The 15290-nt window shown below is 61.0% G+C and overlaps 2 protein-coding genes across 13 annotated transcripts in view; one reads left to right on the top strand and one right to left on the bottom strand.

Moving 5' to 3' along the window:
- The first annotated feature begins 594 nt into the window (after window positions 1-594).
- Window positions 595-3704, top strand: IRF7 (interferon regulatory factor 7). Of its 5 annotated transcripts, none has more exons than XM_002755688.6 (11): window positions 595-692; window positions 960-1211; window positions 1296-1458; window positions 1545-1752; window positions 2006-2064; window positions 2142-2367; window positions 2510-2596; window positions 2682-2762; window positions 2835-3224; window positions 3312-3430; window positions 3504-3704. In XM_002755688.6, the coding sequence occupies exons 2-11, from the start codon at window positions 1192-1194 to the stop codon at window positions 3657-3659; spliced, it is 1509 nt and encodes a 502-aa protein (XP_002755734.3). In that variant the 5' UTR covers window positions 595-692; window positions 960-1191; the 3' UTR covers window positions 3660-3704. The 5 variants fall into 5 exon arrangements, with proteins under 5 accessions (XP_002755734.3, XP_009007014.3, XP_009007013.3 ...); XM_009008766.5 differs by having other exon boundaries at window positions 2682-2741; XM_009008765.5 differs by having other exon boundaries at window positions 2009-2064.
- Window positions 3705-4175: 471 nt separating this feature from the next.
- Window positions 4176-15290, bottom strand: part of PHRF1 (PHD and ring finger domains 1) — a 44021-nt gene continuing 32906 nt past the window's right edge. For 4 of the 8 annotated variants that reach the window (XM_078341819.1, XM_035263904.3, XM_078341820.1 and 1 more), the window contains exons 11-18: window positions 11785-11966; window positions 11368-11484; window positions 10503-10654; window positions 7328-9928; window positions 6671-6822; window positions 6256-6516; window positions 5618-5746; window positions 4176-4507 (exon numbers count right to left, since the gene is read on the bottom strand). In XM_078341819.1, the coding sequence (XP_078197945.1) occupies window positions 4364-4507; window positions 5618-5746; window positions 6256-6516; window positions 6671-6822; window positions 7328-9928; window positions 10503-10654; window positions 11368-11484; window positions 11785-11966 (3738 nt within the window). In that variant the 3' untranslated portion in view covers window positions 4176-4363. Of the gene's footprint in view, window positions 4508-5617; window positions 5747-6255; window positions 6517-6670; window positions 6823-7327; window positions 9929-10502; window positions 10655-11367; window positions 11488-11784; window positions 11967-15290 lie in introns of all 8 variants that reach the window. The other 4 variants (XM_035263908.3, XM_035263901.3, XM_078341817.1 and 1 more) reach the window with 1 other exon arrangement.

Here is a 15290-nt window from a genome sequence, read left to right on the forward strand (position 1 = left end):
CGCTGGGGCTGGAGTGCAGTACCCTGATCTGGGCTCACTGCAGCCCCAACTTCCTAGGCTCCAGCGATTCCCAAGTAGTTGGGACCACAGGCCCGTGCCACCACGCCCGGCTAATTTTTGTAGTTTTAGTAGAGACTGGGTTTCCCTGTGTTGGCCAGGCTGGTCTCAAACTCCTGACCTCAAGTGATTGGGTGTCCCTGGCCTCCCAAGGTGCTGGGATTACAGGCTTGAGACACGGTGCCCGGCCCCACCCATTACCCACTTCTAAAAGCGCAAAAAGGACCTGCTTTTGCCTGGGGTCACGTTTCGCTTATTCGTGGGTCCCCAGCTTATCCCACTGTGTCCCCCACACCCCCTCGCCCCAGGCGCATAGGGGCTGCTTCCCAGAGCGGGAGCCGCTAGATCCTGCAGGGCTGAGCCAGGCCGGCAGGCAGAGCCCACCACTGCCCGCCTCCGCCGCTCCCTCCTCCGCCTGCCCGGTGCGGGGTTCCGCTTGCCGCATCCGAAAGCAGGAACGGGCCGCGCGCGCTTTTCCCAGAAACACCCGCCTGGCCACGTGACCTCTTCGGCAGCACCTGCAGCCTCTCGGGCCCCGCCCCGGCCCGGCCCGGCCCGGCCCGGCCACATAAAAACGCCGGCCCCCCGCTTCCCCGCGAGACGAAACTTCCCGCCCCAGCGGCTCTGGCACCCAGGTACTCGGGACTCCGGGCCCACGCGGTGCAGACCCGGGAGCAACAGCCTCCGCGGGGACTGCGTGACCCCCCGATGTGGAGAGCCCTGGGCCGGGGGAGCCCGAGGGACGAGGGTCGGGCGGGGAGAGACTCGGAGGCGGGGTTCCGCGGAGTGGAGAACCGGACGGGGGTGGGACCGGGGAGGGTGGGAAAGCGCCGCCAGCCGTTTAGGTTTCGCTTTCCCGGGAGCCTGGCCCGCCCCCGACGCGGCCTTTCCCATCCCCGCAGGGTCCGGCCTGCACCTACCCTCCTGGCCTGGACGCTGGTCCGACACCTGCGACTTCATGTGTGCGCGCTGGCCACACCGGCAGCCACACCTGTAGCCCCCCAGCCCTCGGTCCACACCTGTGACCCCGACCCCCGTGACACCTGGCCCCCACACGGCCTGGCTTCTGCAGTGACCCGAGCGTTGCCGTCCCGTTGTGACACCTGACCGCCGTCTAGCCCCGCAGAGGGAGCGATGGCCTTGGCTTCGCAGAGGTGAGAGCCCCGCCCACCCTTTCCAGGCGCCCGCCCGGAGGGCCCCGCTGCCCGCTCTGACTCCCCGCGGCCCGGCACCCACAGGGCAGCCCCACGCGTGCTGTTCGGAGAGTGGCTCCTTGGGGAGGTCAGCAGCGGCCGCTACGAGGGGCTGCGGTGGCTGGACGAGGCACGCACCCGCTTCCGCGTGCCCTGGAAGCACTTCGGGCGCAAGGACCTGAGCGAGGCGGACGCGCGCATCTTCAAGGTGGGACCCCGCCCCGTCCTGCCCCGGATGGGAGGGCGCACCCAGGACCCCGCGGGCCGGGCCCACGTCCTCTGTCCCCTCTTCAGGCCTGGGCCGTGGCTCGCGGCAGGTGGCCGCCCAGCAGCAGCGGAGGTGACCAGCCGCCCTGCGAGGCTGCGGAGCGCGCCGGCTGGAAAACCAACTTCCGCTGCGCCCTGCACAGCACGCGTCGCTTCGTGATGCTACGGGACAACTCGGGGGACCCTGCGGACCCCCACAAGGTGTACACGCTCAGCCAGGAGCTGGGCTGCCGAGGTGAGACGCTGGCTACCAAGGGCGCTGGCATTCATCTCAAGTAGGGAAGGGGGGACATTCCCGGTCAGATTTGTAGTTTTAGAAGGTGTTATGGGAGAGGCTGCCAGCAGTCCCAGCAGCCCCAGGAGGAACCCCACCTCCTCAGGCCACAGCCCTAAGGGTTCACAGCCAGGAAGCTGGTGGGGGCTGCTCTGGGCTCTGGCTGTGTCTCACTCTGGTCTTGGGGCCTGACCCCTGCCCCATCCTCCCTCAGAAGGCCCAGGCACGGACCGGACAGAGGCAGAGGCCCCCATGGCTGACCCACCCTCCCAGGTAGTCTCCTCTCTGCCTGCCTCTCCTCATGCCAGGCCAGGGAGCTACGAAATGCTGAGCCTGCCTTTTCCCTGCAGGCTGGGCCCCCAGGGCCATTCCTAGCACAAGGAGATGCTGAAGTCCAAGTCCCAAGCCTCCTCCCTGCCCCAGCCGGGGACCAGCAGGACCTCCTGCTTCAGGCGATGTGGCAGAGCTGCCTGGGGGACAATCTGCTGACAGCATCATGGGGGGCAGATCCAGGCCCAGCCAAGGCTCCTGGAGAGGGACTGAACGCGCTTTCCCCGACTGGGGGCTATGCTAGAGGTGTGAGCAGTGCCAAGGGGACGGTGGAGCCCCAGGGAAAACAGGAGGGGCCAGTGTCCCTGGACAGACACTTGAGAAGGGGGAGTGGGGAGCTGGAGAACAGGAGGGGACCCCTGTTCCCACTGCTCTCCTCCCTCTTCAGACTCAGGGCTCCCTGCTGGGGAGCTGTACAAATGGGCAGCAGAGGGGACCCCAAGCCCCAGGACCCAGCCCCCGGCCCTAATGGCAGGTGAGAGGGGTAGGGGTTGGGGGGCCTAGGGCACAGGAAGGGGGTGGGGATGAGGTGCCAGCACAAGATTTCCTTCTGGATATAGGCGAGGCCACGGCCCCAGAGCCCCTGCACCAGGCAGAGCCATACCTGGCCCGCTCCCCAGGTGCCTGCACTGTGGTGGGAGGTGAGTGCACCCTGGGAAGGGGGCAGCCTGTCCCCACCCACGCCCAGTGCTCACAGCTTGGTCTCCATGCAGAGCCCGGCCCAGGGGTGCTGGACGTGACCATCACCTACAAGGGCCGCACGGTCCTGCAGCAGGTAGTGGAGCGCCCGAGCTGTGTGTTCCTGTATGGCCCCCAGGGCCCAGCCATCTGGGCCACAGACCCTCAGCCGGTGGCATTCCCCAGCCCTGCTGAGCTTCCGGACCAGAAGCAGCTGCGCTACACGGAAGAGCTGCTGCGGCATGTGGCCCCCGGGCTGCAGCTGGAGCTTCGGGGGCCGCAGCTGTGGGCTCGGCGCATGGGCAAGTGCAAGGTATACTGGGAGGTTGGCGGCCCCCCAGGCTCCGCCAGCCCCTCCACCCCAGCCTGCCTGCTGCCTCGCAACTGTGACACCCCCATCTTCGACTTCAGAGTCTTCTTCCAAGGTCAGTGGGGCCCCTGCCTGGGGTGCTGTCTCCAGGGGTCCCGGGGAGCACTTGCCTCCAGGTACTCAGCAGAGCCTCCTTCTGCAGAGCTGGTGGAATTTAGGGCACGGCGCCGCTGCAACTCCCCACACTGCACCATCTACCTGGGCTTCGGCCAGGACTTGTCAGCCGGGAGACCCAAGGAGAAGAGCCTGGTCCTGGTGAAGGTGAGACCAGAGCCTCGGGGAGGGGCGGCCATGTGTCCAGGCCCACTGACAGACGCCTGATGCCCTCTGGCAGCTGGAGCCCTGGCTGTGCCGAGTGTACCTGGAGGGCACGCAGCGCGAGGGGGTGTCGTCCCTGGACAGCAGCAGCCTGAGCCTCTGCCTGTCCAGCGCCAACAGCCTCTACGATGTCATCGAGGGCTTCCTTATGGAGCTGGAGCAGCCTGCCTAGAGCTGGCCGTGGCCACCCAGTCTAATAAAAAGAGCCCCAGAACATGCTCTGGCGTCTTGGCTGGCAGGGAATCAGGTCCAGGCTGGACATAGGTGGGGCCCAGGGAGGGAGGGACCTCCACAGCCTCCCTGCACACCAACTCACTTGTCTTCACCACACACATTACAAGCAATAACTGACTCAAAGAACAAGGCCCTTGAGAGGCAGGTGGCCCCCACCAGCTGTACAGAGGGTAGGGGCAGCACCTACCACGCCCACCTCCCATTGCCAGGCCTCAGGGTTGCCAGTGCTGCCCCTGGCCTCTGGGAGGCAGCTGTGCCGAGTGCAGACTAGAGCAACTATTTACAGGAGTCAACGTAGTTGAAGGAAGTACCTCCTAACCCAGAGACAGGTGCACACGCAGCTGCCGGGGGGAGGCCACGTAGAGATTTATCACAGACGCCCCCACCCCAGCTGGAGCCTCTCCCAGTCACCAAGTGCTTTACCTTCTAAGTATTAAGTCAATCAAGAAACTTCTAAAGATAATCCGTTTTTGATAAATTAGAATGGAAACAGTGTATCTATAATATACATACAAAAGTGTCCAGTTTTCAACTGTGAGCGAGACAGGCGCACAGACCAGGCGTCACCGCAGGAACCCAGGGGCAGGCGTGCTGGTGCCCCCTGTTTTCTGCCACTCCCAGCAGAGCTCCCAGGGCACGGCCTCAGCCCTCGGCGCCCTGGGTGGGCGGCTCCTCGCCAGACTCCGCCTTCTTGTGCCTGCGCATGTGCCGGTACTTGTCCACGTATGCCTTCACCAGGTTGGCCACCTTCACGGGGTTGATCTCCCCACTCTTGCTGTGGCAGATCTGGAGAGAGAGGGCCAATCACCCAATGTCCTTTCCCATCCAGAGGTTCTGGGCCACAGCTGGGGTACCTCACCAGCCCTGCATGGGAGCAGACCCTGGGTGCTGGCACGAATACAGATGGCAGCAAGGGCTGCCCCACTCACGTGAGACCCCATCCTAGCCACTGAACCCTACCATACCCTTTTCGGCCCACCCGCAGGGAGACCCCGCCCCCACTATCCCACTCTTTCCTGGCCTCAGAAGCTCCCTTGTGGCGGTTAGGGCCCTGTTCACCAGGGGCCCTGTCCTCTACAGGGGTCGGAGTCACTAGGGGCTTATCCTGGACAGGGGCTGGGCCCCTACACCCTACTCACCGGGGCTCTGTCCTGGACGAGGGCAAGGACTCTACGACCTACTGACTGGCGGGGCCTGTCCTGGACAGGAGCAGGGGTCCTAACCCTACTCACTGGGGGCCTGTCCTCAGTGGGGTCCAGGTACCATGTCCTGCCACCACCAGGTACCTGCTCACCTCTGGGAGTCTTGTTCTATCTTTAAGCTGGGCAACTTTTTTTTTTTTTTGAGATGGAATCTTGCTTTGTCACCCAGGCTGGAGTGCAGTGGTGCCATCTCAGCTCACTGCAACCTCTACCTACTGGGTTTAAGCAATTCTCCTGCCTTGGCCTCCCGAGTAGCTGGGATTACAGGCATGCACCACCACGCCCAGCTAATTTTTTTTTTTATTTTTAGTAGAAACGGGATTTCACCATATTGGCCAGACTTATATCAAACTCCTGACCTCAGGTGATCTGTCCACCTCGGCCTCCCAAAGTACTGGAAGGACAGGCGTTGAGCCACCATGCCTGGCCTTGGGTAATTTTAAATACCTTAGAACATATCTGCGTGCGCCTTGCAGGCACCGAAGCACCTCTTCCCTAACCATCTGCAGGGGCAGCCCCAGGCCTGCAGCCAGGATGTGGCAACGCAGACCCCTGACCTGGTTGGCTGACCTCAGACCCACACTCATGGTTTCACCCCAAAGTCCGTGTCGATGAGACAGCACTGATCTGCCACACCGCAGCATTGCACTGCCTGGGACCCAGAGCTCCCACAGGACATGCGTGCACAGCCCACCTTCTGCACAGCCTTGCGCAGGATGTCCTTGTACTCCTCCTTGGTGACCTCCCGCTTCTGGTAGAAGGGCTTGATGGCCAGCTTCACCTCCTCCACTGCGCGCTCCTGCACCTGCAGCTTCTTCATGTACTAGAGGGAACACACGCGTCACGCCACGTACTACAGGGAGCATGTGTGTCATGCTGGACATGGCTGGGCAGGGGCCTGGAGTCCCTCTGGCCACAGGAACTGTGGTTCTGGACACTCTTGCAGTTCAGAGGCACAAGGACCAGCTTCCGCTCCTCAACTTTTTTTTTGAGACGGAGTCATGCTGTCGCCCAGGCTAGAGTGCATTGGCGCAAACGTTTCACTGCAACCTCCACCTCCTGGGTGCAAGTGATTCTCCTGCCTCAGCCTCCCGAGTAGCTGGGATCACAGGTACCCACCACCACCCCCGGCCAACTTTTATATTATTTTTTAGTAGACATGGAGTTTCTCTATGTTGGTTAGGCTGGTCTCTAACTCCTGACTGCAGGTGATCTGCCCACCGCAGCCTCCCAAAGTGCTGGGATTACAGGCTTGAGTCACCGTGCCCGGCCAACAACTTTAGTTTCAAAATAAGATGGGAACATGGGGGAAGGGGAAGAGGCAGGACTCACCTCCTCCTTCTTGGTTTTCTCGACAGCTAGCCTAGGAGTGGGGGCCTTCTCCTCCGAGTTGCTGGCTGCAGTGGCTTGACCGCCTGGCTCTGAGGCTGGGGTCAGGGCAGTGGGCACTGGGGCCAGGGTCTGTGCTGCCCCGCAGCCCACCAGGGGCAGGCTCCCCTGCAGGATGAACTGGACTGTAGGCTGGCTGACCAGCGAGCAGGGTGGGATGCTTGATGGCTGGGCCAGGGCCGGAGGCAGGCTGGGGCTGTAAACCTGGGAAGGACATGCCCCACTGAGCATAGGGCCTTCCAACTGGCAGCCCTGTGCCCAGGAGCCATGAGGCCTCAGCCCCAGCCTGCTGGAGCGTGTGTGGCATGGGTGCCAGGCTACTGCCCACAGCCCACAGCCCTCCAGCCCAGGCACCCACCTGAGAGGGGTCTGTGTCTGGAAACCCAGGCTCCGGAATCACATGACCAGGAGGGGGCGGCTCGGAGAACGCCTGCCAGACCCCTGTGGGGGCCACATCCTCCACATCCCAGGCTCCTTCTCGGGGCTTCTGTGGCCTGTGAAGTGGTGCCCCTGGGAGCCCGACAGACAGGGAGGTGGGTGCTTTGTGTGTCCACCCATGCCCAGAATGCTTCTCACAGCTGGAAAAATCCAGAAAAGCACCAGGAAAAGGACCACAGAGCAGCCAGGGGAGGGGAGACATATGCCAGCTCCTAGCCACTGAACCCCTACCACGACCTTTTCGGCCCACCCGCAGGGAGACCCCGCCCCCACTATCCCACTCTTCCCTGGCCTCAGAAGCTCCCTTGTGGCGGTCAGGGCCCTATTCACCCAGGGGCCCTGTCCTCTACAGGGGTCGAAGTCACTAGGGGCCTATCCTGGACAGGGGCCGGGCCCCTACAACCTATTGACTGGCGGGGCCTGTCCCGGACAGGAGCCGGGGTCCTAACCCTACTCACTGGGGGCCTGTCCTCAGTGGGGTCCAGGGTCCTATTCTCTGGGGGCTCTGTCCTCAGTGGGGTCTGGGGCCCGATTCCCTAGGGGCCCTGTCCTCAATGGGGTCAGGGGCCCTACTCACGGGGGGCTCTGTCCTCGACGGGGGCGCTGCTCTCCGACTCCTGCAGGTTCCAGGTGACCCGCTTCACCAGGGCTCTGGTCCGCAGCAGGGGGGTCTGTGAAACCACCTCCTGTACCCGCCCACTCACAGTGGGGCCGTCCTCCTTCCCCATAGGTGCCACACCCAGGGAACTGGGCACCTCAGTCTTCTCAGCCACGTGCAGCTCCTGGGGGTCCTCTGTCAGGGGTGGGGGCTGTGAAACATCTTCATCGTGCATCAGCGACACCTCCCTCTGGATGGCGGCCAGGCTGGCTGCGGGCAACGCAGACTTCGGTGGAAGGTCGCGCTCTGGGGAAGAGTCCGTGCTCTCGGGAGAAGGTGGCGAGCTCATGTCATCAAGCTGTATGAAAACAGCTTCATCTGAGAAATCGTCAAAGACGTGTCCCGCCTCCACGGAGTCGCCATAATCCAGGTCGTCAGGCGTGCACTCGGCTGCCACCTCCAGGACAGGGGGGGCCTGCAGGGGGACCTGGTCGGCCACAGCCACCTCTGGTGAGATAGGAGCTTCCACCAAGGCTGGTGACCTGGCTGGGAGGTCTTCCTGCACCAGCTCCCCCTGTGGAAGGGGCACTGGGGACGCCTCCCTCACAGCTTCCTTCCTCTCTGGGGACTGGGAGTGGCTGCGGGGCCGCTTCTCTCGGGACCGTGGCCGCCTGTGCTCCCGTGCCCTGTGCTCTGAGCTTGGCGACCGGGACCGCCGCTTCCTCCGGTCTCGGGACCGCACTGCAGTCTCCTTCCAGTCCAGCCGCTCGCGGCTGCGCTCCCGCTGGTGCTTGTGCCTGCGGACCCTCTCCAGGCTGCTTATGGGGGAGCATTCCCTTCCCCGAGGTCTGGACCCTGATCTCCGCTTCTTCTTCTTCCTGCTCTCATAGTGCTCATAGGAAGAGCTGCCCGGGCTCCCCGAGCGTGACCGAGATGTCCTCCGGCTGCGGCCCCAGGGGCCCCGCCTGTGCTCCCGGCTCTTGTCCTTGGCTTTCTTCCTCTTGGCTCGCTCTCGGCTGCTGGAGCGGTCGCTGGAGGACCGCCGGCTCTTGGCCTTGGACCGCTGCCTCCTGAGGTGCTCCTCGCCCACCGACGGCGACCCTGACCTCGAGCTCCTGTCCCTGGATCCGGAGCGTGTCCTGGAGCGTGTCCGCCGGTGCTCTCTGGATGCCCTCTTCCTCTTGGCCTTCTTCCTGCTTCGGGAGCTAGACGTGGAGCGGGACCGGGAAGGGGGCCTGAGCTCCACGACCCGGTGGGTGGCTGCCTGTGGCACGTCTGGGCTGGGCGGGGCTTCCGGCTCCAGGACTGTCACACAGGTCACCGTCCGCTCCTCAGAGCCAAAGAAGGTGCTGCAGGATGCCCCATCGTTGTCCTCCCAGGGCTCTGGGGGGGAAAGTCTCCGCACCCGGGCAGCCAGGCCCTGGCTCTCCACGGGCTCCTCTGTGCCTGGCCCCTCTCGCTCCGTGTCAGAGGCCCCCTTGGCAGCCACCACGCCCCGGAGCTTGGACACGGTGGAGGCTGGCCCAAGAGGGGGCTCGAGCTCCGTCCCGAATACGCTCTCCACTGTGTAGGAGGTGACGCAGCGCACAGCCTGAACCGTCTGGACCTTTGGGCTGTTGATGGAGATGGTTCGTGTGATCTCAGAGGGCAGGAGGCCGGGGCCGGACCTCTCAGGGCTGCTGCTGGGGGCGCTGGAGTCAGAGCCAGTGGGGTCCGAGGGGTCATAGACCTCACTCCGCAGCTGCTTTGTCTTCTTGATGGAGAAGAGCGGCGAGGGGTTCTCCTTCCTCTGCTCCTTGTTGTCCACGGGCCGGAACGTGTTACAGAAGCCAGGGCTGGAGAGTCGGCTGGAATGAGCCGTGTTTCCGGGAATATTGATCCGGAAGCTCTCAAAGGTCGACCCAACCCCTTTCCCTCGTGAGGATCCCAGTGGGGCCAAACTTCCATGGGAGGCTGGAGGCCGGGAGCTGCCTGCGTGCGTGCCGGGCTCCCGCGGGACCCTGCTGCTGGCCTCGCTCTCTGCCCGTGCACCTCGCCCCGGCTGCCCGGTGCCCTCCCTGCCGGTCAGCCGGCTGATACATGCGCTGGGGATCTCGATGCTCTGCCCAGGGGCCGGGGCTGCGGCCTGTCTGCTGCCACTGCCATCTCTCCTGATCTTTGGTATCCTGGGTAGCTCGGAGATGTCCACTCTTCTGGGCGCTGGTTTCAGGGGAGGCCCTGGTACCGCACTGCAAGACGGGGGGTTAGAATCTCTGCTGGAGATCTTAGATGCAGCGGAAGCAAGGGGCTTGTTGGTGCCGTTGAACTGGGGGCTGTGACTGTGTCTTACGCCAGGTGCACTCCCATTTGACAAATTCCGAACCTGACCCGGCCCAGGGGTTGCAGAGAAGTCCAGCCTCACAGGCGCCCCTGACGTGCGGGCGGGGATACCTTGACAGCTGAGCCCTGTGCCTTGTGGCCTGCTTCCCGAGGGGCCTTGAGTCGGGCTCCCTGAGGGCAACGCTCTGGGCTGCAGGCAGTCCTTGGTCCCTTCTTCCCCTCTGGACAGACTGCCTGAGTTTCGCTGAAAAGAAACTGGAGCTAAAAAACAAAAAAATCAATGGCAATCATTTCCCACCCGCTCTTTGTAAACGCTAGTGGTTTAACTTCTGTCATTACTGCTTTTCCGTGAGGTCGTGTGCTTTAAACTCCCATCTGCCTGTTGAGGTGGACACCTCGCCTTTCCACACCTGGAGGAAGAGCTGCTTCGACAGCCACACTGTGGATGACAAAGTGCAGTGCCCTAGGCCGTTAGGACACGATATTCACCAGGGGCGGGGCGGCACCCCGTTAAGGCATATTCACCAGGGGCGGGCAGCACCCTGTCAGGAAATGGTATCACCCAGGTACTAGGGCCATACCCTGCAGCTGTGGTGCTCAGTAAGAACTCAGGGCTAACTGGGAAACTGCTCAAAGGAAATCAATGGAGAAAAATGGCTGAGTAATGGTCCCCGCATTTCAGTTACATCTTCTGCGACTGAGACATGGGCTGAGCCCTTTCGAGCAGGCTAAGGACCAGAAGCCCAGAGGGAGGCAGCTGTGCAGGGGGAGGCTCGTGGCCGTGTGGGGGCAAACACTGGGGTCGGGTGGGCGGCCGTGTAGGGGAGGTGCTCACCTGCCCTCTTGGCACTGAGGGAGCCATCACGGTGGATGATGATGTCACTGCTACCCAGCATCAAGAGACTCTGGCCCGACAGGATGCTGCCCAGCAGGTCGGGCACTGGCTCCTCCTCGTCTGGCTCCGGCACCGCCGCAGGGAGACGCCTCCTGTGGGCACAGACCCGAGGCCCTGCCATCACTACCTCTCACAGCCCATGGGCTGGTACCCAGGCAGAGCCCTGCAGCAGGCGGGAGTCAGGGAGAGTGGGGCTGGACGGGGCCTGTGCCTCCTCCACAGTCCTGCTCCAGATGCTGTTTTGAGAAGAGGTGCCCCAACAGACCTCCCAGAGGGACGGAGGAAGCCCCACCTCCAGCCCTGGCTCCAGGAAAACCAAAACCATGTATTTCTGGGAGTCACCTCCAATGCCTTGGCCACACTCCACCATCAGGCAGGAGGGGCAGGCAAGCATCTTTACCTGTTTCGTTGGTTTGGGTTAATTTTTTTCTTGTGCCAAAACAGAACTGGCCAAGAGCCAGTTCTGATGACAGCCTTACCAGGGCCCCTGCTCCTGCGTGAGGTGGGGTCCCTGTGCTGGTGGCTCTCAGGCCAGGGTTGGGGCAGAGGGGCCACCTCGTGGAGCTGCAACAACTCTAGTCCATGCTCGAGGGCAGGCCGTGGCCTCCAGTCCTTGCTTGCGGGCAGGCCGTGGCCTCCATACAGGAGGCGCTGAGACTGCCTTAGGCCAGAGCTCCCTGATGAGCATGATGGCTGAGGCCACAGAGGACCACGGAGACCCAGGCTGTCATGGCCACACCCTGGAGCCCCCAGCTGCTGCCCCACTGCTGCCCCCACCTCCCCAGAAGCCTCTGCCCTCACACACCTGGAAAGCCCCACGGAGACAGGCCTGGCCACAGGCTGGTGGGATTGCAGGGCCGACCGGGACAGCGCCCGTCTCTTGGCACTCAGCGGGGAAAGAGGGTTTGCCGAAAGCTCTTCACTGCTAGAGGGAAGGACATAGGCCAAAGGGAACAGGTGACTTCCAGCTCCCAGAACCCCAGCCCAGGGAGGCAGCACTGAGGAGGATGGCCGAGCACTGGCCACAGTGGCACGCGAGATTCAGGACCTGCACCAGACCCCTAAGTTCCACGCGGCCCACCTGCACCGAGTGTGGCGGCGGGAGGAATGGCCACCCTCAGACACGAACCCTAAGGCCTCCGCGTGCACCTCAGAGCCCTTCGGCCACAGCCCTCGTGGAGAGGAGCGGGTGCCCATGCAGGACCATCACCAATTCTGTCACCTGTCAAAGGGGTCCAGCTCATAGGGGTCTCCAAATAGAGACAGAGAGGCAGCTCCAATGTCCGCTCGCAGCAGCCCCAGGGAGGGTTCTGCCGGCTTGAACACTGATGGAATGCAGGTGCTGTGAACAGGCCTGCCTAGGCCCAGCGTCCGCGCAATTCGGGAACGAGTGGTGACTTCACTCTGAATTCAGTAACAAAGAACAAGATTAACGGACAAGCAGGAACGACATCTACAAAGGCTCTGCAAATGCCACGCCAAGGCTTCATCAGCAACAGCAAACGTGAGAGAGGGGAGTACTAAGCCAAAGCCAATGGCCTTCACACACACTGATCATGATCACCACAGCAGACCCAACGCCACATGTCCACCAAGGACCAGCTTCGCACGCACTCATCATGACCCACACACTCATCGTGACCACAAGCATACCCAACGCCGCACACGCCCACCATGGACCAGCTTCAAACACACTCATTACCACAAGCAGACCCAACACTGCACATGCCCACCACGGACCAGCTTCAACACTCATTACCACAAGCAGACCCAACGCTGCACACGCCCACCACGGACCGGCTTCGCGCACACACACACACACACATTATCACAATCAGACCCAACGCTACACACACAATTACCACAAGCAGAGCCAACGCCGCACACACCCACCACGGACCGGCTTCACACACACACACACATACATTACCACAAGCAGACCCAATGCCGCACACACCCACCACGAACCGGCTTCACACACACACACACACACACACGTTACCACAAGCAGACCCAACGCCGCACACACCCACCACGGACCGGCTTCACACACACACACACACACATTACCACAAGCAGACCCAACGCCGCACACACCCACCACGGACCGGCTTCACACACACACACACACATACATTACCACAAGCAGACCCAACGCCACACACACCCACCACGAACCAGCTTCACACACACACACACACACACACACACTACCACAAGCAGACCCAACACCGCACACACCCACCTCGGACCGGCTTCACACACACTCATGACCACAAGCAGACCCAACGCTGCACACGCCCACCACGGACCGGCTTCATACACACACACATTACCACAAGCAGACCCAACGCCGCACACACCCACCACGGACCGGCTTCACACACACACACATACATTACCACAAGCAGACCCAATGCCGCACACACCCACCACGAACCGGCTTCACACACACACACACACACACACACACACTACCACAAGCAGACCCAACGCCGCACACACCCACCACGAACCGGCTACACACACACACACACACACACATTACCACAAGCAGACCCAACACCGCACACGCCCACCTCGGACCGGCTTCACACACACTCATGACCACAAGCAGACCCAACGCTGCACACGCCCACCACGGGCTGGCTTCACACACACACACACACACACATTACCACAAGCAGACCCAACGCCACACACACCCACCACAGACCGGCTTCACACACACACACATTACCACAAGCAGACCCAACGACGCACACGCACACCACGGACCGGCTTCACACACACTCATGACCACAAGCAGACCCAACGCCGCACACGCCCACCACGGGCCGGCTTCACACACACACACACACACACACACACACACAATTACCACAAGCAGACCCGATGCCACACACACCCACCACAGACCGGCTTCACACACACATACACATTACCACAAGCAGACCCAACGCCACACACACCCACCACAGACCGGCTTCACACACACATACACATTACCACAAGCAGACCCAACGCCACACACACCCACCACAGACCGGCTTCGCGCACACACACATTACCACAAGCAGACCCAACGCCGCACGTGCCCACCACGGACCGGCTTCACATACACTCATTACCACAAGCAGACCCAACGCCGCACACGCCCACCACGGACCGGCTTCACATACACACATTACCACAAGCAGACCCAACACCGCACACACCCACCAAGGACCAACTTCACAAGCAGACATTCAATGAAAACTCACAAAGAGGGAAACAAAAAATTCAACTGATGACTGACGGTAAAACCCCTTAAAACTAGGGCACGCTGGCTCACACCTGTAATCCCAGTACTTTGGGAGGCCTAGGCAGACAAATCATTTGAGGCCAGTTCAAGACTGGCCTGGCCAACATGGAGATACCCCATCCCTACTAAAAATACAAAATTAGCCAGGCATGGTGGTGCATGACTGTAATCCCAGCTACTTGGGAGGCTGAGGCAAAAGAATTAATTGCCTGAGGCAGGGTGCAGTGATTCACACATGTAATCCCAGCACTTTGGGAGGCCAAGGCAATGGATCATGAGGTCAGGAGATTGAGACCATCCTGGCCAAAATGGTGAAGTCCCATCTCTACTAAAACGTTAGCTGGGCATGGTGGTGGGGTGCCTGTAGTCCCAGCTACTCAGGAGGCTGAGATCTGGACCCAGGAGGTGGAGGTTGCAGTGAGCCGAGACTGCGCCACCACACTTCAGCCGGGCAACAAAGTGACACTCCATCTCAAAAAAAAAGGATTGCTTGAACCTGGGAAGTGGAGGTTGCAGTGAGCCAAGATCGTGCCATTGTAGTCTAGCCTGGGCAACAAGAGCGAAACTCCATCTCAACCAACCAACCAAAAACACCCCTAAAATGTGGTTTTACACAAATGTGTATTATGTAAGTTTATTTAGTAGGAAATGAATAACGATCTTGAATATAAATTCATATAAAGATGCAGCAGACTTGGTGCTCACGCCTGTAATCCCAGCACTTTAGGGAGGTTCAGGCGAATGGATTATGAGGTCAAGAGATTGAGGACCATCCTGGTCAAGACGGTGAAACCCTGGATCACGAGGTCAACAAATCAAGACCATCCTGGTCAACATGGTGAAACCCCGTCTCTACTAAATATACAAAAAAATTAGCTGTGCACGGTGGCACGTGCCTGTAATCCCAGCTACTTGGGAGGCTGAGGCAGGAGAACTGCCTGAACCCAGGAGGCGGAGGTTGTGGTGAGCCGAGATCGTGTGCCACTGTACTCCAGCCTGGGTAACAAGAGCAAAACTCCATCTCAAAAAAAGAAAAAAAAAAAAAATTCAAAAATTAACTGGCTGCAGTGGAGCGCACCTGTAGTCCCAGCTACTCAGGAAGCTGAGGTGGGGGGAATCACCTGAGCCTGGAGGTGGAGGCTGCAGTGAACCAGGATCACGCCACTGCACTTCAGCTGGGTCACAAAACAAAACAAGAAGATTCGGCAAACACGTGAACAATTTCTGCAATTCAGGTTTTCATACATTAAAATGTTAAGTGTGCAGTCTGTGAGTGGACGAGGTGACGGACTTAGCACGTGCACACACAACACCGCATCACCCTCCACCCTGTAAACATGGACAGTCATTAGGGAGCAACTAAACACACATATTCATAATACCTGCTCCAGGATTTTGGATGAAAAGGGCCCAGGACACCAAAA

The sequence above is a fragment of the Callithrix jacchus genome, chromosome 10 (genome assembly GCF_049354715.1).
Source record: "Callithrix jacchus isolate 240 chromosome 10, calJac240_pri, whole genome shotgun sequence".
In the NCBI taxonomy this organism is placed as follows: Eukaryota; Metazoa; Chordata; class Mammalia; order Primates; family Cebidae; genus Callithrix; species Callithrix jacchus.